The following is a 23467-nucleotide window of genomic DNA, read 5'->3' on the forward strand; positions in this document are numbered from 1 at the left end:
ACAATAGATATGAGGTATCAAGAATATTATGGAAACAAGTAGCAGTACCGGCGCTAACATATGCAAATGAAGTAATAACTTTAACGGAAAAAACCAGGAGTATTTTACAACAAGCACAAAATCAAATAGGAAGGTTTGCCCTAGGAGCAAATAAATTAAGTGCAAATGTAACAATAACAGGAGAAATGGGATGGAGTGATTTTGAAAAAAGAGAAGGTGTGAGTAAAGTAAAATATCTTGGAAGATTAAAATTTATGGAAGAAACAAGATTAGTAAAAGTGGTGCATGAGGCCACTAAACATATGAGAAAAGGGGAGAACACGAAATGGTTTAGGAGAGTTAGGAAATTAGAAAGAAAGTATGATCAAACTACCCGCTGGCATAGAGAAGAAAATTATAAAAATTGGGAAAAAATCACAGAAAAAACATTTAAAGAGAAAGCGCAGGAAAAGTGGTATGAAGAAGTTGTTAAGAAGAGCAGTTTAAAAGGAATATACACACATAAAAAGAGTTATGAGAAAATAAATTACATGAACAATGATTTAGGAAGCATTTTACTTTTCAAAGCCAGGTCAGGGAGCCTTAAAACAGGGGTAAGACTGAAAAAATTTAAAGAAGTGAATGAAAAATGTCAATTATGTTTTCAAGAAGATGAAACATTAGAACACATATTGTTAAAATGTGAAGAAACCCAAAAAATCAGGGAAAAATGGAAATGGATTGATGAAATGAAAGAGGAAAGAAATTTGGTTAAATTAACTTGGTGGCTAGGCTTTAATGTAAATGGAAGGGAACTAAGTGAGAAAGAAATGGAAAAAACCAAAGAACTTCTTGAATTTTGGTGGAAAAAGAAAATGAAAAACGTTAAATGAAAAAAAACAAAAAAAAAAACAGTACTTACTTTTTTTTCTTTTTTTCCAGGATCCAAACTTCCGAAGAGAAGGAAGGAAAATACCTTGAACCTGAACCTGAACCTGAACGCACGTGTGGTATAAGTTATTTATTTGTAATCATTGACAGCAGGTGGATTAGTAAATCATTTTTTATATACTGGTGAGTTGAAATAGAAAGTCAAAATATTTAATGCCCTTAGTATGGATGGTAGCAATTAAATATAGTATTGATTAAGAATATCAGTTTAAAAATGGTTGTTTTGCTGTTAAGGTGAATGAGTGCATATGAAAGATGAATATGTATGACACTGAATGCGACTTTCGCAAGAATTTTTCAGAGTGTAGGAAAGCAAGGCATTTATGCCGCAAAGTAGGTCCAGTATTCTTAGAAAGGGTTTCCTAAGAATTCCTCGGTGGGCATTCCTTGCAGATTTATTATACGGATCCATACATAACTTCGTAAAAGACATACTTTTTTCTCTACATTCACTTTCTGTATCTCCAGCAATCACTTACGAGGCTTGCACTTGCATTCTGCGATGCATATTCACTTTAAAATTGTTCTGCAAAAAAAAAAAAAAAAAAAAAAAAAAAAAAAAAAAAAAAAAAAAAAAGTATATAACAGTTCCTCGTCGTGTTCCGTACTCGGGGATAGTTCTTACTCTTGCACCACGTACAGAAATGGTGGTATGTCATGTACAAGTGGTAATAGAACACAGAAGAAACCCAGATCATGTTGTACTCACACTGGAATATGCAGTATGAGTACACCGTGATCTGCGTTTCTTATGCGTACTATTACAACTTCTACATGCAATACCATCACGTTTGTACGGAATGCAACAGTAAGAAATATCCACGAGCACGAGACATGCCTATATGCGTTCAAGTCCTTCCCCCCCCGCACCACCACCACACACACACAGTGAAATATGAAGAACAAGGGAACTACAGAGGCGCGCACAAAGTAACGGGTACGTACAGGTCTTCACGAAAACCTGGATATAGTATACGAGAGTGCCTCATCATTTAGCGAGGACTCACGAAGTGCAGTCTTTTAAGGATTATTCATTGATGATATAGGAACTTGAAAATGAGGTAACAAGGCGACTTTCATTTAATTTCTGAGTAATATAAAATAAAATGTACGTCGGTTTGTGTTGCGTTTCGTTGTGTTTTATGGTATGCGAAGAATAATAATGTGCCCTTGTACGTAGTGTATGAGTATATGTGGGGGATTTGAAACACATATCGCATGTCACGTGCACGTGGATACTTCTTACTACTTCTAAATGTAATAAAATCATTTTTATACGTAGTGCAACAGTAGGAAGTATCCACGCGCACAGATCATGAGGCACTGTTGTATACTATTACCGAAAACCTGTACGGAATGACCTCCAAACCTTCCTTTCTGTCTGCAAATACCGCTAAGCAATCACGCTTGACCTGGTACTACTCCGTACACCTCAGACATTTGAACATCAGCAGTCGTGAAGAAGAACAACAAAGGTGAATATAGGTTTGTTCTTTTTTATTTTCGTATCAGTCTATAAGTAAATGGAAGTCGCTGTTACCCCATTTTCAAGTTCCTAGATCCTCAATGAATAATCCGTAAAAAACTGAACTTCGTGAGTTCTCGGGAAATGATGAGGAACTGTTGTATACTATATCCAAACAAACCAACCTGTAGGTGGCCACTGAAAACCATGGATAAAATCTTTACAAAACACCTGAGCGAGCAAAGGGGGTTAGAGGCCTCGCAAGGCATGTTGTTTTCTACCTTTGTCACAATTTAGACAAAAACAAGATGACCATATCTCCACAAAACATACCTGAGCGAGCGAAGGGGATTAGAAACCCCTCAGGACTCGTTTTACCGCCATTATTCACAATTCCGGAATGGCCACAATTAATAATCGGGTTAACTTTACAACGCCCGCTCCAGCAGGTATACTCACTCAGAAACGAGAAATTACGTAATAATTTTATGGAAATGGGTCAAAACTTACTTAACCTAAAGCTAATCTGTTCCTAACCCCTACCCTATTTATTTATATCTTACTCTACTCTACCCTACTGTACTATACTTCTTAAAATGGCCCTACTAGCGCGGCTTGAGCGTTTCTTGTAAATTTTACCCTAATAATCTTTCATTGTATAGGTACTACATCAAGATTTCAATGATTCCGCTTTTTAACTCTTCAATTTTGTATAGCCTGATTCACCATCAAACACCATCAACCTGCTCGTGAATGTGTGTGTAATATGTTACACTTCATTTTCACTTATTATTATTATTATTATTATTATTATTATTATTATTATTATTATTATTATTATTATTATTATTTTCGCGTAGCCCCTAACATTCCATCTCGGATGTAAAAACACAACCCACTTCGATTACTTAAATGCTACTCTCCAATATTACTTGTAATTTATTATGAGCATTTCAGTAAGTACGCATCCATCACTAAGCTTATGGGCGAATATGTGCATACCAGGTTCGACTTTCATTTATATATTTCCACGTAAATACACATATAACAATTAAGTGTACACCAAATTTCATTATTTACACACTACTCTTAAAATATTATTACAAATTTATTTTGTAAATTTTACAAATATGATGATCTGTACACTCAGTCTACACTGCACATTCATTATAAGAGAATTGCACTGTTTTGTGTGTAAATAGGGTCCTACCTGCCTCCAAAAGTAAAAACAAATCAATCTCTGCTAGGTGGCCAGTTAAAAAGCACGAATACAATCTAATCGAGTCTGAGCAGAAGCGCAGCTGAGTGGCCCGAGCGGAAGTTATGCGGTTCGTCTGTAAGGAGCAGAGCCATCACTGCTAGTGGACAAATGAGTCAATCCATTTCAAATCGTCCAATTTTAAACAAAATTTTTTATTTTTGTGATTTTTTTTTTTTTTTTTTTTTAAGTTCCCTATAGTTAGACAGTCACAAAACACTGAAAGAAATTATGTGCCATAGTTTTCTGGCAGTCATTTTTAAAATGGCTGTTGGGCTAATTTTAATATAAAACGTCGTTCCCAGAAACTTTAATTGCCAAGCTATCTTTAAAAATATCAATAATTCAAAAACCAGTGTGTTCGGCCTTCAGGTATGCATTATTTTAATTTTTGTATCATGCAAGACAGTCAGTCAAATTCTTTATTGTAAAACCTCGGAAAAAATGTATAAATCGTTAATTTTGAAGACCACTAGTTTTATGAAGGAAAGGAGACTCACAAATGATATGTTACTAACTAACTAACTCACTCTATGGCCTATGGAACCAAGAGGTTCAACGCCGCGTTCACAAAAGCTCTCCACTGACTTCTATCCTTAGCTAACTGCATCCCGTTTCTACTTTGTATTCTTATCTCTGCGTGATAGATCTTAATATTGTCCTCCCATCTGCGCCTAGGTCTTCCTAATGGTCGTTTTCCGATTGGTCTTCCATTCAAGACTTTGAAAGCGTTTCTACTTTCTTCCGTTCTAGCTACATGACCTGCCCACCTAAGCCTCCTAGACTTGCCGACCCTAACAATGTTGGGTAAACCGAATAAACTATGTACTTGTTCCTCGTTATGAAGTTTCCGCCATTCCCTATTCCCGTTCCTCTTGGGTCCGAATATTCGTCTCAGGATTTTGTTCTCATATACTTTCAGTCTACGTTCTTCCCTTAGTGTAAGCGACCATGTTTCGCATACATATAGAACAACAGGCATGATTATCGATTTATATATTTCAATCATCAAATTTCTCGACAGAATTCACGACGACAAGAGATTTTGAACCGAATAATAACACGAATTCCCTGCTTTTAGTCGACATTAAATTTTGTCGTGGATATGATTTTCCTCTGTTAATATTGATCCTAGATATTTGAAACTATCCACTTTATCAGAAGTATTATTTAATATTACTTCTGTGTTGAATACTTATATAGCGACCTGCAGTGTAAGTTTCAGTTCTGAAAATGCACTCCTTTATTTCTAGAGCTTTTCCAAAATGATCAAAATCCTTATAACGTCAATTTTCTCATGTCAGTATCTAAAAAGGGACTGAATGAAAATAACTGAAAATTTTACAGAATGTTCTTTGTACAAATAGGAAAAAATTATTACTGAGACTCAACTACATTTAGAATAATAGAACAATGAATTTCAGTAAAAACGCTACCCTTCTGCACGCTCCTGCAGTGCCAAGGTAACAAACTAGGGCTTGTTTAAATTATTACTTGAAGAAATAGTTTTCTCCAAAACGCTTAACTTATATTTTGTTATTTAGGCGTACCTTATCTTTATAATTAAAACATTTAAAACTAGAAATATATACAGGCTTCTCCAAAAGTGTGGAAACACCCAAATAAAATCCTAACCGTTCAGAATTGGGGAAGAAAGGAAAAGCAGTGATGGTAACAGACGAAGGGAAAATCTTTTTGAGACATATGGCACCATCGGCCGCCATCTTGAAATGGCTGAAACTTTTTTAAATGGGAACCCTATCGTGTGATACATCAAATAGGACTGAAATTTTTCCAGGAGTGCAGTGATGAAATGCTTTTGGTTCTACGACCACCCCTTGCGAACTTTTACCCGATTTTCTGCACTTACCTGGAGATAACATTGCGGGCAATGTGTGGCCCACTGACCAATGTTACAGCAGTTGTTCAATGTGCCGTCCCTTCTGAGCAATCGTTAAATGTTTCCGCTGCTGCCAGTCCTCAATTACTTTTCCACTGTCCTCAGGAATGCTGGCATATGCGTCATTAATCCTGCGTTGAAGGTGATTAATGTCGCTCATCGTAGTAGAATACACAATGGATTTCACGTAGCCCCACAGAAAAAAAAAAAAAAATCCAATGGAATGGGTTCTGGAGAACACGGTGGCTATTCCACAGGTCTTCGCCGGCCTGTCCATTTCTGTGCGAATTTCTCATCGAGGTACTCACCAGCACATAATCCGAAATGAGGTGGTGCCCCGTCATGTTGATAGAAGAGGGAAAGAGCCATCCTCTAATGCGACGGGCGGCAGGATCTCCTCCGCAAGCATGTGAAGGTAGGTAATTGCATTTAAATTGCCCTCGGTGAAGAACGGACCCACTACACGAATACTCTACACCCAGCAGCACATCATTACATTGTCAGAGTCAACGACCCGAGAAACGTTGTATCAATGTAAATTGTTGTCACAACAATATTAGAGATTGTGCTTGTTCACCTCGCCCGACACACACACACACACAAAAAGCCTCGTCCGAGATTAGCACGTCATATGCAAATCAAAGATTCTGTCTGAGTTGTACGAATGATGCCAACACAGTAATGAATGTCGTTCCGTCCGTCGCTGTGCGAGTTCTGCCTGCTTTTGGTTTGTTTTTCACCGACCCGGTTTCCTTAAGTTTCGCTAACTTTCCACACTGCACTATGGGAAATGGGCTCCCGTTCTGAGTGACAAGCGTTGAAATCGTTTCGATCTGTCTGCTGCTGCGCTCTCCTGAGATCAACACGATCTCTATCCGCTCATCCCTTGTTAGGGCCGTTCCGTCTTACAACTGCTGAAACAAAAGAAAATCGCTTAAAAGTTTTCAATGGTTGCTCGTAGAGCTAAAAACATTTCACCATTGGACTCTGGAAAAATTTCAGTCCTATTTGACGTATGGCACGATAAGGTTCCCATTTAAAAAGTTCCCACCATTTCAAGATGGCGGCCGATGGTACCATATGTCTCAAAAAGATTTTCCCCTCGTCTGTTATCATCACTTTTTCCTTTCTTCCCCAATTCTGAACGATTTGGAGTTTATTTGGGTGTTTCCACACTTTTGGACCACCCTGTATATTTTTTCTAGTTTTAATTATAAATATAAGGTAGGCCTAAATAACAAAATATAAGTTAAGTGGTTTGGAGAAAACTGTTTCTTCAAGTAATGATTTAAACTAGTTTGCTAGTTTGCACCTACCTAGTTTGCTACCTTGGCACTGCACGAGCGTGTAGAAAGGTAGCGTTTTTACTGAAATTCATTGTTCTATTACTCTAAACGTAGTTGCGTCTCAGTCATATTTTTTTGTGAAATATTCCTATTTTTACAAAGAACATTCTGTAAAATTTTCAGTTATTTTCATTCAGTCCCTTTTTAGACATTGACATGAGAAAATCGACGTTTTAAGGTTTTCGGCCATTTTGGAAAAGCTCTAGAAATAAAGGAGTGCATTTTCAGAACTGAAACTTATACTGCAGGTAGTTATATAAGTACTCAACACAAAAGCAACATATCACTAGTGAGTCTCCTTTTCCTTCGTAAAACTAATGGTCTTCAATATTAACGATTTATAATTTTTTTTCTGATTTTTTTTTACAGTAAGGAGTTTGACTGACTCTCTTGGATGACACAAAAATTAAAATAATGTATACCTGAAGTTCATTTCGTGCTGAACACACTGGTTTCTTAATTATTCTGATATCTTTAAACATAGCTTGGCAATTAAAGTTTCCGGAAACTAAGTTTTTTTTTTATTAAAATTTGCCCAACCATCATTTTAAAAATACTGCCAGAAAAAACTATGGCACATAATTTTTTTCAAACAGTGTTTTGTGACCATCTACCTACAGGGAACTCATGATAAAAAAGAAATCAGGAAATCAGAAAATGTCGGCAACATTGGGTGGGTGATTTGAAATGGATTGACCCAAATGCGAGACCGAGGATGTCCCTAAAAAATACGAGGATAATCTTTTCTAATTTTGCACCAGTAGACTGTAGGGTAACACCCCAGTAATTGATACTGTACCAGTGATTGACACCTTTTGAAAATGTTGTCTGTAATAAGATTATGAAGAAGTGGAAGTTCCTTTACTGCCGTTAGTTAGTAGCCACTAAACTTTTTTATGCCTTGGTAATTATTGTTATGCCAATATATTGTTCTGCTTGATTATTTCTGTTGAGTCACATGGTGCTGCAAGGAAGTGTCTGTGTAATATGAATTCTGCTCCTGATAATAAAGAAACTACCAATTAAATTCATTACTTTTTGTAACCATCTTTGAAGTTACATCACTGTAAATTGACAGATCAGTACCGTACTAGGAAGTATTTGTTACATTACTAACTAAATATTTAGTGGAAAATAATTATTTAATTTTGTTCAAGGGGAGATGTCAATCACTGGAACAAAGAAATAATAATTTTCCAATAATTGACACATGCCAATTACTGGTTATATCACCAAGTGTAAGATTCATTACATGACATACTTTTAGAAGCAAGTACAAGCATTAATAATGCACATGAAAACATTTCAGGTTAAAATGTGCAAATATACCAGTAATTGACATAGCATTGCCAATTACTAGGTCCAGCATGTCAAACACTGGTGTAAGCTCTAGAAAACCACATTTAGAGGTTCTGCATTTCATTAGAAGTTATGGAATATCTTATCTCTGCAGAATTTCAAGACAAAATCATTGATGGCAGTGAGTGGGATGGCGCTGATAGTATTCAGTTTATAATGTATGGAGGAAAGTTAAAAACGCAACTATCACACATCCACAAGAAGGAACCAATAAATATTTTCCATCTGGTAAAATAGGAATTGAACATCATTGCTCTGTTGACTGTTGATCATCTTTGGACGCTGAAGGTTATTGGCAACAATCCTTTTACACTTCCAGCAGGAATAATGTACAGTATTAGGTCTAACTACCGAAAATGTAAAACAAATTTACAGTCTGCACATAAAATATAGCAATTTGAGTTTTGAGTTCTTATTGTAGATCATATTTTGTAGTAATAATAAGCACAGAAGTTTATTATTGTAAGAATTGTTTGTTAATGTTTTATAAGGAATTACGTTCATGCTTTGTGGCATTTTTTAAGGCTAAAAGGGAGTTCCCGTCGACACGTATTTTTCAACTGTTTTGGATTTAAAATATAGATTTCGATGAACTGTGTCCAATGGCATCACTTTTGATTTCTGGAACCGACAACTTCAAGGTCAAATTAGGAGTCAAAAATAAAAAGTGGGACCATTTGGATAGTGTGGACCAGTGACCGACTGGCACGAAATGGGTGTCATTCTATTCGTATTTACACGTACATGAATAATTGATATCCTGAATGAGAAAAAGCGAAAAGGCTATTACTCACCGCAAAATATATGTATGTAGCAGAATTTTCTTCTACATGCAACAGGTAACGCTTTCGGAAGCTGCTACTTCCTTCATCAGCCTGTGGTAGACTTCAAAAAGAATAAAAAACATGAGCGATGGTTAAAAAATTGTTAAAAAGTAGGATATGTAAAAAACCAGACCTTCTGTCAAACATTAAAGCTCACGGGAATGGAACCTCACTGACATTGTTCACTCCTGTTCACTGTTTTCTGTTCTTGCTTTCCAAATGGTGAAAGTATGTAGTGAAAAGACTGCTCCAAATATTATTTATTTCTCCTTTATCCAGGTTAAGTGAGGGCTTTTCTTTGTGAATATAATATGTTTTTTTTTTTAATTTTTCGTTCCTTTTCTGTTTTTGCTTTTTTCAATCAAACATGATTCCACGATATGATGGTTATAATCTCTAAGATGCGTTGCTAGACCGGATAACGAGGATTCCGAGATTTCGAGGTACAAACGTGCTCAGTTACTCTAGTACAAATGTTCTTTTTGTTTGGCCTATATACACTTTATCACACTGACATTTCACCCGATAGACGCCACTGCTTTGTAAACGGTCAGTAAAAAATGCTTTAAAATTGGTTGTGTGTTTATCTATAGATTTGGGAGGAACTTCTGAAATTTTGATGATGTGTCTTTGCAGAATCTTCTTGATTTTTGCTGAAAAATGTGGAACCAAAGGGTCACCAATCCATCTGTCAGTTACGGCATCTGTTGGTTGATGGTGGGTGCCGACGATCTCCTGTTGTACCTGTTTGTACCATTTTAACAATAATGATTTTTGGAAACCATTTTCCTGTCCAATTTGTAATAAATACTGTATTTCCTTGTTGAGATCCCCAGAGGGGTCAGAAAGTAAAAGAGCTCTCATAAAAAAGTTTTTCCAAACATTTAATTTCTGAAGCCATGAATGTGATGATTTGAAGTTGATATATTTTGTACCAGCAGAAGGTTTACGGTATATCGAAGTAACAAATTTATTCTATGTCTTTTAATGGTAATGTCAAGAAAGTTAAGAGCACCATTTTCGTCAAGCTCCTTCGTAAATTTTATTCTAGGGTGAATTTGATTAAACTCATCGAACAGTTTATTTAATTCTTGAGGGTCCGTGTATAAAATCAAAGTATCATCAGCATATCGAAAATATCTAATAAAAGGAAATTTAGGAAGGATACTTATTTCAAACATGTCTAGTACCACATTAGAAAGTATTGGAGAAAAGGTATTACCCATTACCAATCCATCGTCCTGTCGAAAAATGGTGTCTTCAAATTGGAAAAAATTGTTCCTTAGAAAAGGCTATTAGTCGAGAGATTAACTGGATTTCTTATAAGTTCACTTTTAGTTTAAGTAAACCCCTTTCCACTGCCTGTAGAGCCAGGTCTACTGACATTGATGGATACATTTCCACAATATCAAAAGATGACAAATGGATGAAATTTGCAGCAACAAAGGAATTCAAGTATGTTTTCAACTCCAAACTGTTTTTTTTACCATCCTTCATGATTTTTTTTTTATCCTTTTTGAAGTCTACCATAAGCTGATGAAGGAAGTAGCAGCTTCCAAAAGGCTGCCTGTCGCATGTAGAAGAAAATTCTGCTACATATTTTTTGTGGTGAATAATAGCCTTTCCGCTTTTTCTCGTTGAATATAATCACCGCTCGCAATAGTGTGATAATTGATATCCTGTTTTCCCAAAAATTTTATTTTGACCCCGAAAATTTAACAAAAATCCAGGATTTTAGGCAGTGCGGATCATTGACCGACTGGGACGAAATTGGTGTCATTCGATTTGTATTCATACGTACATGAATAACTGATAGTCCATTTTCCCTAAAATTCTTCTTTGACCCCGAAAATCTAGAAATTTGGATCTTGAATTTTCGTTAATTTTCGGGGTCAAAATGTAATTTTCGAGAAAATGCATATCAATTATTCATGTACGTGTGAATACGAATAGAATGACACCCATTTAGTCCCAGTCGGTCACTATTGCCCAAATGGTCACACTTTTTGACCCCTAATTTGACCTTGAAGTGGTCAGTTCCAGAAATCAAAGTGATGCCATTGGATACAATTCACCGAAATCTATATTTTAAACCCAAAAATGTTGAAAAATATGTGCCACGGTAACTCCTTTTAACCTTTTTTAATCAGAAAAGACTGTCAATTACTGGGTTCAGCATGTCAATTATTAAATTTTTATACTTTACACGGTAGCAATAACTGGTGATATTGACATGTGTTAGTAATGATAATATAGTTGGAAACACAAGAAAGATTTTTAACTGCATATAACATAAATATATTCTCAGATGTTGTATCTTTCTGCAAACTGAATATTATATAATGAATATTATTTCAGAGCTGTCAGTGAAGTTTTATTTGAGAGTTCTTGTTTGTTATAATAGGAACTGTGCTCGATTCAAAAAATGTGCGTCTGTGTGGAAAGGAAATCAGTAATGTGAACTTGAGTATTGGACAACTTTTGTTGTCTTATTTTGCTGTGTGTGGTATCACTAAATATGAGTTTGTAACTGGTATTCATGCTGTAGCGACAACGTAATTTTTAGCAAAGGGTTAAATATCGTTGTTGAAGAATATTATGGATATTTTGAAATATTCATACTGGATTGGATTAGTTTAGAAGATGGTTTGGGTATAATTTAGTTTCTCCCCTAAATCAATTGGTAGTGATTACAGTCCGTTGTTTGTAACTGTAATGTAGTCTGGTTATAAATATAGTGTGAACCAGGGGCGAAGGGAGGGGGGTAAGAGGGCCCCCCCCTTCCCCACAAAGAGGTACGACAATGTACTTTGGTACTTTGATGTTTGTAATTTTTTTTATATATTTTTTGTTTATAATTTTTCTATATGTACCTATAACAGCACTCCCCCCCCCCCCCGAAACACACATCATGGCTACGCTGCTGGTGTGGACATATGGCATAAAAACTACAGTGTATAAACACAACACAACTTGTGCTAAGTGGCCACTATAAATCATGAATGTTACCTAGGGCAGGAGCGCAGCAGGGTCACGAGCGGCAGCAAAGGGATGTGTTCGTAGGGGGACAGGCGCGTCAGCGACGGTGAGTATACACATAAGCGAGGTCGTTTACTACAGCTCACTGTAAGTCACAGTACCGGCTCGAGCCGTCGATGGATTTGACGGGGATACGCTAGTTTTCGCTTCATTTAAAGTGTGTTAGGTTTATCTGTGGTTGTTTTTTAATGCACATTTTGCAGAACTTGTGAATTATGGTTATTTAAAAACTGGTTTATCTGAACCGGTTCCCGGAGCAGTTTAGGAAGCGCTTGCTAAAGATGTTTTTTTATTCTGCGGAGTAGTCTCAGAGAGAGTTTGAATCCTTCATTGCTCTGATGAATTGAATCGTACTTGGGAATTGATTCCTAAACTGTTATGAGAACCGTGGGGCCGCCTCATCGTCTCCTCTAGCCTATCCGGCATAAACGTGGGACGTGAAGTTCAAAGATTTCATTTCATTTTTGTTCCGGAAACCGGGCTAGATGAATCGGTGCCAGTGAATGCTCTAATCAAAGTAAAAACGCCTCAAAAACTAACTGTTCATCCATTCTTTATTTTCTGTTTGTCGCCTGCAGACATAACTATAAGCTCTGTTATTCTTTATCTTAGTCCCGCTGCATATGTAGTATAAGCAAACAACTCTTGAAAATATGTATATTTTCAAGTTTTCTTTCTCCTTTTTAGTTGACAGTCGTAGATGTATTTTTCTGGTTGATATTTTCTAAACCTATGCTATCAAGTATAATGCAAAATTGAAACTTAAATAACCTAAATTCTGTAATCAAAGATTACACATTAAAGTTCTGTATATAATTGGTGTATACTATATGTACCCTAAAATGATGTACTTAGCAATAATTACGTTTCTAAAGTTCAATATTGATATTCAAATTATTGAATTATGTATAAATGATGAAATTTAAATATCGATAAGCAAATTAATTCTTAGGAAGATCTTGCCTTTAACAGAGTGCAGCCAATTTAGCACTTATGTTTTGAGCACTTCACTGTCGTTGAAACGCTTCGATGCAATTCACTTTTTCGGGTGAAAAAAAAAAAAAAAAACAAAGACAAAGAAATAGGGGCAAGGTCGGGACTGTAAGGGAGATGATTGAATAGTTCCTATCGAAATCTTTTAGTTGTCTCAGCAGTAGGAGCAGCTGTGTTGGCGGCGTTGTCATTGATCAGAAAAATTCCAAAGCGTAGCATTTCTTTCCGCCGATTTTGAATGGCATGTCGCAGATAATGTTTGCCAATATATATCTACTCTAATTGCTCGTCCTGTTCCAAAAATTCCGAAAAGAGTAACCAGGGTTGGCTGGTTTAAACCATGGTTTAAACCAGCTGGTTTTTTCAAAAAAACCAATTGGTTTAAACCAAAAAACAAAAAATGTTCGTAAAAGTGTAAGTGTTTGTAAAATCTTGATGAACACACATTTGTGGGTTATCACGTTTCACTCCCGTATATTATTCGTATTATATTCAGACCTAAATTCCCCATTCATTACTCAAAAAGATTATACTACAAAAGCAACTTCTTTTTACAAGTTTATTTTGTGATTTTTTTGTAGTTGTTATTATGTAATTGCAATCGAAGAAAAATTCTAAATATTGTTGCGTTTCAATGTTTACTATTGATAAAATACATCGAAAATGCCGTACTTTTGTGTGTGTGTGTGTTTGGGAAGGGGGGGGGGGCATACAGACTCCAGGAGAGGCATTTAGTGAAATTAAGTATCTTTGGTATCTATTTATGTATAAATGAGTTTGAGCCAAAGTGGGCTCAAATAATTCGTATCTTTATTCACTTTTCTTATTGATATGCAGATTAAGTCGGTGTATTTCTTTAATTTGGACCAATAAAAATCGTTGTTAACTAGCTTGAAATAAATTAGTTCTTCTGTACTCCGTAGTACTTTGAAATTGTTCATATGTAATTCTGTGTAATGGTTTCCCTTGTGCAACTGTTTATCTTTTTGTCCTTCTGAAATGACTCTTGACAGTTATATTAAGAACCATGTAAAGATCACTATAACGGTTTTATATATATATATATATATATATATATATATATATATATCAGGATTCCTTCGTGAGTGAGTCGGCAGACGTATCGCATTTATGGCCAATTAGTCCTGGTTCTGAGTTCAAATGGAGGACAATTTCTCTCGGATGTAACTCGAGAAGCGGTTTTTATTCCGCTTTAAGCTTATGTGACCCCTTCCAGCATAACCCGGTTGTTGCATAATAACATCAAGGCGAAACAAACTTATTTCTGTCCATATATGATATGAATACATAGAGCAAATCATTTAAACCATAAAAACCTGGTTTAAACCAAAAAAAAAAAAAAAAAAAAAAAAACGGTTTTTTTGGTTTTTTAAATAAAAACCATGGTTTTTGCCAACCCTGAGAGTAACATCGTTTTGCTCCCAATAATGGTTGCCATATTTTGTGAACTGGTGGTGCCTTGTGTAAATTACTTCGCTGTAAGACAACTTGAGTGCTGCCGTTGCATTGACAGCTGTCTCAACTCTGCAGTGGCGTACGATATCCATTTTTCATCCCCCCCCATCATTGAAAAAAGATATCATTCCATCCATATTCCAGTGAGTCAAAAAATTATGTGCGGCTGTCATTCTGTGTTCTGTTGAGCGGCTGTCAGCATTTTTGGCTTCTACCTCGCACACAGTTAGTGATAACTCAGCTTGTTAGGCGCAATTCGATACATTGTTTTCACAGATATTTCTGGAAACTCTGACGAGTTCAATTATTGTGAACCAGCGGTTGGATTACACTTTCTCGCTTACGCGTTTCACCAGATTGTCCGTCTGAACAGTAAGCATTCCGCTACGCTCATTCTCATGAACATTTGAACGCCCTTCCCGAAATTCTGTACACCATTGTCTGAACGAACTTCCCTTCACTTATGTTAGTCCGTAAATAACACACAATTCCCTAGGGATGTCAGCTGCATTCTATCCTTTGGCGTTCAGAAATCATATGACAGCTCTCACTTTACATTTGGCAGAATTTTGTATTACGGCAGTTATTTCACCCTGCTGCTACTACTCGCACGTACACAATTTGACGCGGACGATTCTATTTTATCTATTTGTAAGCAGAGAATACTATAGCATGCTGAACTTGATCAGTAGTACTAACCCCACATAAAGAATTATCCTTTTTTTTTTTTTTTTTTTTTTCATGCACCTCGTACTTTCGTAACAATTTGCAAACTATGATAACTGTAAAAGTAGGCCCCTTTTTTTTCTTTGCAACTTCAGTATCACACATGTGGTAAAAATACTTTTTCAGTAGTAACAGAGGACATCTTTCAGTAAGTAAATTAGGTACTCACGTATTTTGCGCCTTCAGTATCTATTTTTGGACTAATTCCAAGAACTGTGAAGCTCCTTTTGTTGGCCAAATGTCGGAAAGCAGGTGTCTGAAACCTAAAATTAGGGAAGTCAAAATTATCCGTAAAACTATTACACATACTGTCATATTTTGTAGTCATTTTGTATTACAATTAAAAATCCATTGGGTGTAGGCACGATCATTGGGATTTTGTTTTTAATAGTTTCATTCAACAATATGAAGTAACGAACATTAATTTTATATAGTTGTAGGTTGCAGTACCGTTATCCGTTGCAGTGGGTTGCATTTTTGCTCAAAGTCACGCATAGGAGCAGCATGGTGTATGATTATGATCTTATGATTTGGCAGTATTTATACGACAGCCGTCCCTGCTAGTCCAGTGGCTAGGACGCACGCGCTTCATTGTGCACAGGATCCCAGGTTGGATTTTTGGTAGAAGAACCTTAAAATTTGAACGATTTCAGTGGTTCTGATTCCACCTTAAACTGTAGGTCTACGTTTTCGTAGCCCGATGCTGAAAAGAGACATTAAACACCAATTAATTTATGCAGTGCTATCTCATGCGTAATTGATTTATATCATTTGAGTTTTCGGTGATTGTGCTGATATCTTAATAATAATTTTTAGCGTTTCATATCTGTCATTTAGTAATGTATACTTTTTCTAAATTTACAGTCATGTACTGAAATGTTCGTTACGAGAATAGTTGCTTGCCAGCTTTTTGTAAACTACTTTAAACTCAGTACTGATCGTTAGAACAAAACATGCTTTGTGCTTTTATGTGAATTCATTTATCATTACTTCTGTTTTTCAACATTTCATTAACTAAGAGAGCCCCATTTTCCCGAAATATCTTGATATTTAAAGTGCAACGTAGGAAGTACCTTATATTTACTTATTCCAAGATTGTAATGATTGTAACTCTTTGCTGAAATACATATAATATTTAAAAAAAAAAAAAAAAAAAAAAAAAAGACTTCTTCGCACACGTAATCACTACAGAATTTGACTTAATCAAATTTGCCTTTATGAAGAAGTTCTAATAAGTAGGTAGCAACGTTTCAAAGGAAAGATTTAAAGTAGTTCCAAACATAGTAGCAGCGTTTATATTAAACGTATTTTTTAATGTATATTAATCGTATTTTTAAGTGTAAATAATCGATTTACTAATTTTCATATAAGAGTAATTTATTGCCAAAATATATGTTTCTCACAAAGATCGTAAAAATAAACAGAATCATTACAAGCAATCTTAAGAAATTTTGAAGCTTGCTACAACTATAGAAGTGACTTACGTATGTAATCACAGAATATTGACATCCCATCTTTACAGCACTCGTTGTTCTTCCAGTAGTAATCAAGTATTTTAGTCATCAAGAGTGTAACCTGATAGTTACAAGTACTCATCTCATCAAATATCATTGAAAGTAAAATAAAATTAAGAAGGAACTAAATTAGGGAAAGAACAACTGGCGGTGATAACAGATTCGTATTCCGGATAAACTGGCGTACATTGAATGTGAGAGATATCTTATTGGAAGGCTTATCTGAGGTGCATTAAAGGAATATGCAAACTACTTATATGGTCTATATTATGTGTGACATATGCATAATAAAAATAAAATGTAGCACTATATGATTCCGTTAAGGATAATTCAATATAATTAATATAACTTACTCATTTCAGGAATATAAAAAAAATCTGCAATGGATTCTAAATATGAAGCTGTTGGCAATTTAAAACGAATGAGTGACCCACAATCTCAGTCAGTTAGTCCATCAAAGAAGTTTCGAACTGAGGAAAATGGATCTGTTTCGAACAATGTAGTTCCCCTCCGAGAACAAAGGAGAGCTCTTCCAATCTTTCCAGCGAGAAGAAGGTAAGTAGTTAACCTATGGCTTCGTTGATGGTGTTTTATAGAACTATTTGCACGCACAGTGAGAATAAAATTATTTAATTTAAGACGGTATATAACAAACGAAATTTTATTTATTTATTTCGACTTATTTTACATGTCGAGGTTAAGGCTATATGAAGCCTTATCTACCACCTAAACATGATACAAAATTGAAAAATCAAAGAATATAGTTAACAATAGCAAAAGAAAAAAGTTAGAAAGCAAAAAAAATACAAGAAACAGACGCTCACTTGAACACGCACAAATATAATATAGTACTACACTAAGGTACGTATTTGTTACAATATGTAATAAATGTTGAGTTTTATATCTTTATGACAAGCTTCTCGATTGGCTCTTCTGTCTCGTGTCCATTCAATCCTGCTTCGATAATAATAAATTATAAACTGCTCTTTTGAAAGATGCTAGAGAGTTTGACTCACGTATCGAGGTTGGCAAAGTATTCCAATCACGACACGTAGAAATTATGTATAACTTCGAGGAATAAGTTGATCTACGAATAGGAATGCAAGCTGGCTATTAAAACGTGATCTCGTGTCCCTCTCATGGAAATCTCTTTAAAAATTAAGATGTTTTAAGAAGTAAGAAGGTTCTGTAAAAGTAAGTGTTTTATACAGCAGTACCAAAGAGTGCAATTTTCGCCGTTGCTCATCTTCAGGCATTGTAACTTTTCAAAGAATGGCGTTACATGATCGGAGAATTTTAAGTTAAAAATAAAAGATATACAAGCATTTTGTACTTGCTGCAAACGATTGCTTTTGTACATGTATATCGGCGTAGGTTAAAGCGGTGTCACAGTACTCCAAATGTGGTACAGTCCGCAGCAAAAAACCTGCAACATGAGCATGTAAGTTTATTGTGAAACTACGCCTAACAGCCCAGAGAATCAACATAACGTCTAAGTGGCACGAATCACACAGAAGGAACATCGGCGTTCTCTCCTGCACACTTATTTTGGAGCAAAAAACTTTGTCGTTTTTTCAATAAACTTACATGCTCATGTTGCAGCTTTTTGCTGCGGACTGTACCACTAGGGTTTGAACAAGAGTTTTTTTCAACTGTGTTGGTAAAAAGTTTTTTAATTTGGTGAGAGAATGAAGAACTCTAAAAGTCTTCTTGCATGATGCGTTAATTTGATCGGACCAAGTTAAATATTTGTTAAGTATGATGCCAAGAGAAGAGGAAGAGAAAGGAATATTTACGCCTTCTCAAGTTATATTGGGAACAAATGAAGCATCTATTAACATTGTTGCACGTTTGCAAGTAATTAAAATTGACTTTGATTTGACTGGATTTATAATCAAACAATTATCTGCTGACCATTAGGCAGATTACTCAAGTTTTCGTTCATATTTGTTATACATGTATCTATTTGCCTTGGTGAAGAAGATAGATACAATTGAACATCGTCCGCATACATGTGATACAGGGTTTTAGATATTGTGGTAAGTCATTAACATAAAGACAGAAAAGAAGAGGCCCTAAAACCAGTGGCGGCTCGTACTATCATTAACAAAGCGTGCTACAATATATATATATATATACGTGTATTTACCCACTGAAGGCGGAAGTTGATATCCATCATTCGATTCTTAATGCTGGCAAACTTTTCTATCACCCTGGAGTTGAGATCTAGCATGTTGTTGATCAGACTTTTTTTCTATCGAGAGCATGACAAGGGCAGTTAACCTTCCTGACCTACGGAAATTCCTCACGAATGTCTTAATTCTCTTTAGAGACGAAAAGCATCTCTCAGGCTCTGCTGTGGGCATTGGTATGGTCAGTATTATTTGCAAAAGGGTTGCTATTTCGCTAAAATTGTCCTGTAAGTTGTTTTTAAAGATAAGCTGACAGAACGAAAAGCTCAATGCGAAGTCACTGCTTACCTAACATTGGGTAGCTTTCAACCGCAGTGTCCAGAATATGTTCCGGAAAAATCACAAAAATTTGCAGAATCCAGAAGTTTGGCAGCATCCAAATGGCTTGTTTTCTCAAATCGATTTCGCGCATCCGCAGAAATGCGATCGCATACTTTTTTTGGCATTGGGTACTGTGCAAGATGTAATCCGCCCACATTTGTTTTCACCAACTGTTGGAAGAAACATATCACTTGTCCTAATATTGTCTGTCATTCCGAATTTTCTCAATGGCTTCAATGAAATATTTGAGTGCTGTTTGTACTTTAATGGTAGGCCTGCACTGAATTTGATTATAGAAAATATTCACATTCGGCATTATTTTGTGAAAGAATTGTAATCAAAACATGAATTCCCTGTGTTGAATTTCTCTAGTTCTGAAGAGCACTCTTTCGAAACATTTTAATATTCATAGATGGAATTGACGGTTAGTGATTTGAAATTCCATCGAGTAGCTGACCCACTCGGAATACGTCGTACAGCCACTTTTTCCAAAACAGATACACGCTGTGCGGAGCAGGAGGAAAAATGTGAAAAATCCTGAAAGACTACGGGAAAAGGAAAACCCTTGTCGATTGATTTTGAGATGCAGTTCTTTCCATTATCAAATTTAATTGGTTAACAATGGAACGTAATGTGCCAAAAGAAAGTGTTCTTTAATTTTAGATTGTACGCCATTAAATAATCCCTTATTACCGATGCCCCATTAAATGTATGTGCTATAATTTTGCTACGATCTGAATCTGTCAAAAATGTTCAATTCATTTAATATACACTCCCGACAATTCTGGGCTCCCGGACCTTTAAGAGGAGAAAAGAGAGAACCGAGCGGCGAGCGCCGCCAGTAAGCAGAAGAAGAAAGCGAGAAAGAGGAATACTTAGCGCTTGCGCAGAATGTCTTCGGGCTCAACCTAACTCAGCACGGTGGAAGCTATTCTGGGTGTAAAAAAAAAAAAAAAAAAAGGAAAGTGGACAAGGCATATTGAGATCTTTGCTCCATGCTAGAGATATATTTGTTGAGTAGGCTTGTATAGTTCAAGCGGACTCCATTCAGTACAGCCCGCTCGGTTCGTTAGTACAACTTTCAGACTGCTGAAGGCGCTGATAATCGCGCTCCACGCTCGAAAAAGATCGTCATGGGAAAGTTCTGTATTTTATTAATTAACGAACAGTTTAAACAAATGAATAGATGAAATTTTTTTAAACTAAAATGTATGTGCTATAACGTTTAACACAAATACACAAACATAGAAAGCGTGCTGTAGCCCGGTAGCCCTACGTCAGAAACCGCTACTGCCTAAAACACTACCTTGAGGAACCTCACAGGGGAGGTTCTAGCGATTTGAAATATCTTTTAAATATATAATTAGCATGGTTCTACGAAAATATCTGTTCTTCCTGTCTTAAGCGTAGGAAATCTAAGGACGTTTTAGAGAAGTATTTTGGTGAACTCTGTCCTTAACGTAAACCTATAGTTATGAGAAGAGTTTTACGGTCCTGCAAATTTTCATGCATAGCTTGACTTAACATTAAACAAAACTGTGTCAGTGCAGGAACGGAAAGCCATTTATGTATTGACCGCCGGAAATTGTTGTGAGTGCTCATAATGCAGTATGTCAGTTTCTTCATAAACTTTAAAGGTATTAATATTTTTAGGGATTGGAAAAAAATGAAATCTTTCAGTTTAACGTCCCTGATTATGCTCTTTAGACTAAGGGAGACGATGATTATTGTAAGTGAATGATGATGGAATAATTGGTGGAATGAGAATGTGAGGGGAAACGGGAGTATTTCGAGAAACCCCAGGGTCTGTACCTGTCATTGGAATAGATACTGGTACATAATGGAAAAGGAATAAATTCACACTAAATGCACCTGTGTGATAACGTTTCCAACATCCACTTTCTAATCCCTTAATGTAATAGTGATTAATTTATGAAAAAACTGATGTATTATTTTCGACGGGGCGTCAGAGACATGATTCTCAGGGAAAATATAATGAGTAGTTCTTTTTTGGCATTTATTTTCAACTTTCGAGACTATTGATTCTGTATTGTCTTGATGTCTATAAAAATTTATGTCTAACTTACAAGCGTTCTTTTGTAAGAATTTCGTTAGTGTTCGGTATGATAACACTTTCTAGAGGGCTTAGAGACTTATTTAGTATATATGTTAAATGAAACAAACATTTGGTTAGGTAAGACAGCCCTGGGGCCCCCTTCCCTACGCCACTGGCTATAGCAGAACTAGTTGTTACTGTGGATGCATCCCAAATATACACTTTTTTCATATTCATCGTAATTGAATTAATTTCGACACTTTCAAAGCAGAACTGTAAAGGTGTTTGAAATAAATTATGTTCGGATCACTAGTAAAAAGATAAATTTAATTATGTTGTTAAAATGTCAGATGAAAACTGGAAATGTGTAAATGATGGAATTTTAATGACGTTTCCAATTCCGTATCACGTAGTCTTCAAGCAAGAACTTATGCCATTTCCGTGATATACTTTATAAAAGTTTTGTTAGGTTTAAAGGACATATTTAAGAATTGAACTACGCAAGCGTATGGTGAATATCTTTCAGAAACTAGAGACTGAATTCAGTCAATGTGCTAATGATTGAGGCTAGTGTGGTTGGTGGTAGTCGTAACAGTTTATTTGCATGGTTGCGGTCAAAGGATTTATGGCCCGGGCTGTTGTTTCAATTACATTGATTGCTGCTTCGTAAGAGATGTCGAATAGTTGAATGAAGACTTATCCACCATGATCAAACGATTGAAAGTAACCTTCGAATCAATGTCGTGGTGTTCTAGGAGATCTCTCTACCTGCTAACCTGTTCTTGCTTGTAATGTTTGGTAAAATCATGTGGCCACGGACTTTGCTGTTTTCAAGTCTTTTCATGATTATGTCATGGATCGTTGCCTTCATGCCTTTCCATTTTATGCGTCAATATTGTACGTGTGCCGAGTGTAATAATGTTTCTCTATGATGGTCCTGGTTTGAGATGTTCGTGGGTGTTCTGGAGTGACTTTCTGTGTTGCACTTTCACTCTCGCTCTTAAAAGCGTGCGCCCAATTTAATACAGTGGTTCGTCATTTCCACACAGTCAGTAACCGAATCACAATCTCTGATGTTGTTACACTTTTTTTTCTTCTATCTTCACAGATACTGGGTTGTCAGCGTTGTCCGTGATAATCACATTCCTTTGGTGACACTGCAACATGAGGTCAGCTCACTTATAATTACCAACAAGTTGAAAATTTGTTACGTCCTAAGTCCTTATAAACAAGCAAAATGTGACAGAGGCCAAACAAAATAAATGTCATGATAAGTAATATTATTTTCTTAAATATAATTTTCAGATTGCTTGAGGAAATTCAGAAGTATCAAACCGTGATAATGATTGGGGAGACAGGAAGTGGAAAAACAACACAAATCCCACAGTATATCCATGAAGCAAGGTTGGAAAGGGATGGCATGATAGGTGTAACACAAGTGAGTGTATTTTAACTTATTAATATTTAGAGTTGATCAGTAAGGAAAACTGTATAGTGGGGAAATCTGTAATGATGGAAAGTCTACTAAATATCATCAGCAGAAGAAGCATTCCCTCTTCGCACCGTGCTTAATTTTTATAGCTAGAGAGAGAACTGCGAGGAGTGTTCAACAATTATTGTCCCTGACAGAAAATCTCCACATAGTCCTCTCTCACTGTAATGCACTTCTTCCACCTACATTCTAAAGCACTATCCAATAAAAAAATAAAAAAATAAAAAAAAGCCTTCATAACGTCGTTGGCAAACTTCGTCCCTCACAGGTACTGCTTAAGCTTGAGAAACAAGTGAAAGTCACTTAGGGCAAGATCTGGAGAGTAGAGAAACCCGGCGTCAGGAATAGCGGCGGCGGTAAGGTGACTTCTCTGAGCAGGAGCATTCCGCTGCAGCAGCAGCACTTTCTTGTGTAGCACCACCTGCGTTTCTCCTTTATTGCCTCCCTAACTTTGGAAATCAATTGTGATTGATAGTTACTTGTAATTGTTGTTTGGCCTTGGAGATAGTCAATGAACAGTATGTCCTTATTATCCCAAAAAATCGTGGCCATAAGCTTGCCAACTGATAGCCTTGT

General features: G+C 36.1%; 1 protein-coding gene across 3 annotated transcripts in view; it reads left to right on the plus strand.

Annotated features, from left to right (window-relative positions):
- The first annotated feature begins 911 nt into the window (after nucleotides 1-911).
- The window catches only part of ath (ATP-dependent RNA helicase DHX33), a 71748-nt gene continuing 49192 nt past the window's right edge, over nucleotides 912-23467 (plus strand). The window contains exons 1-3 of one of the 3 annotated variants that reach the window (XM_081769032.1): nucleotides 912-1053; nucleotides 17193-17385; nucleotides 22705-22837. In XM_081769032.1, the coding sequence (XP_081625158.1) occupies nucleotides 17213-17385; nucleotides 22705-22837 (306 nt within the window). In that variant the 5' untranslated portion in view covers nucleotides 912-1053; nucleotides 17193-17212. Of the gene's footprint in view, nucleotides 1054-8376; nucleotides 8547-17192; nucleotides 17386-22704; nucleotides 22838-23467 lie in introns of those variants that run through there. The other 2 variants (XM_081769033.1, XM_081769034.1) reach the window with 2 other exon arrangements.

The sequence above is a fragment of the Thermobia domestica genome, chromosome 8 (assembly GCF_964235325.1).
Source record: "Thermobia domestica chromosome 8, izTheDome1.hap1.1, whole genome shotgun sequence".
In the NCBI taxonomy this organism is placed as follows: domain Eukaryota; kingdom Metazoa; phylum Arthropoda; class Insecta; order Zygentoma; family Lepismatidae; genus Thermobia; species Thermobia domestica.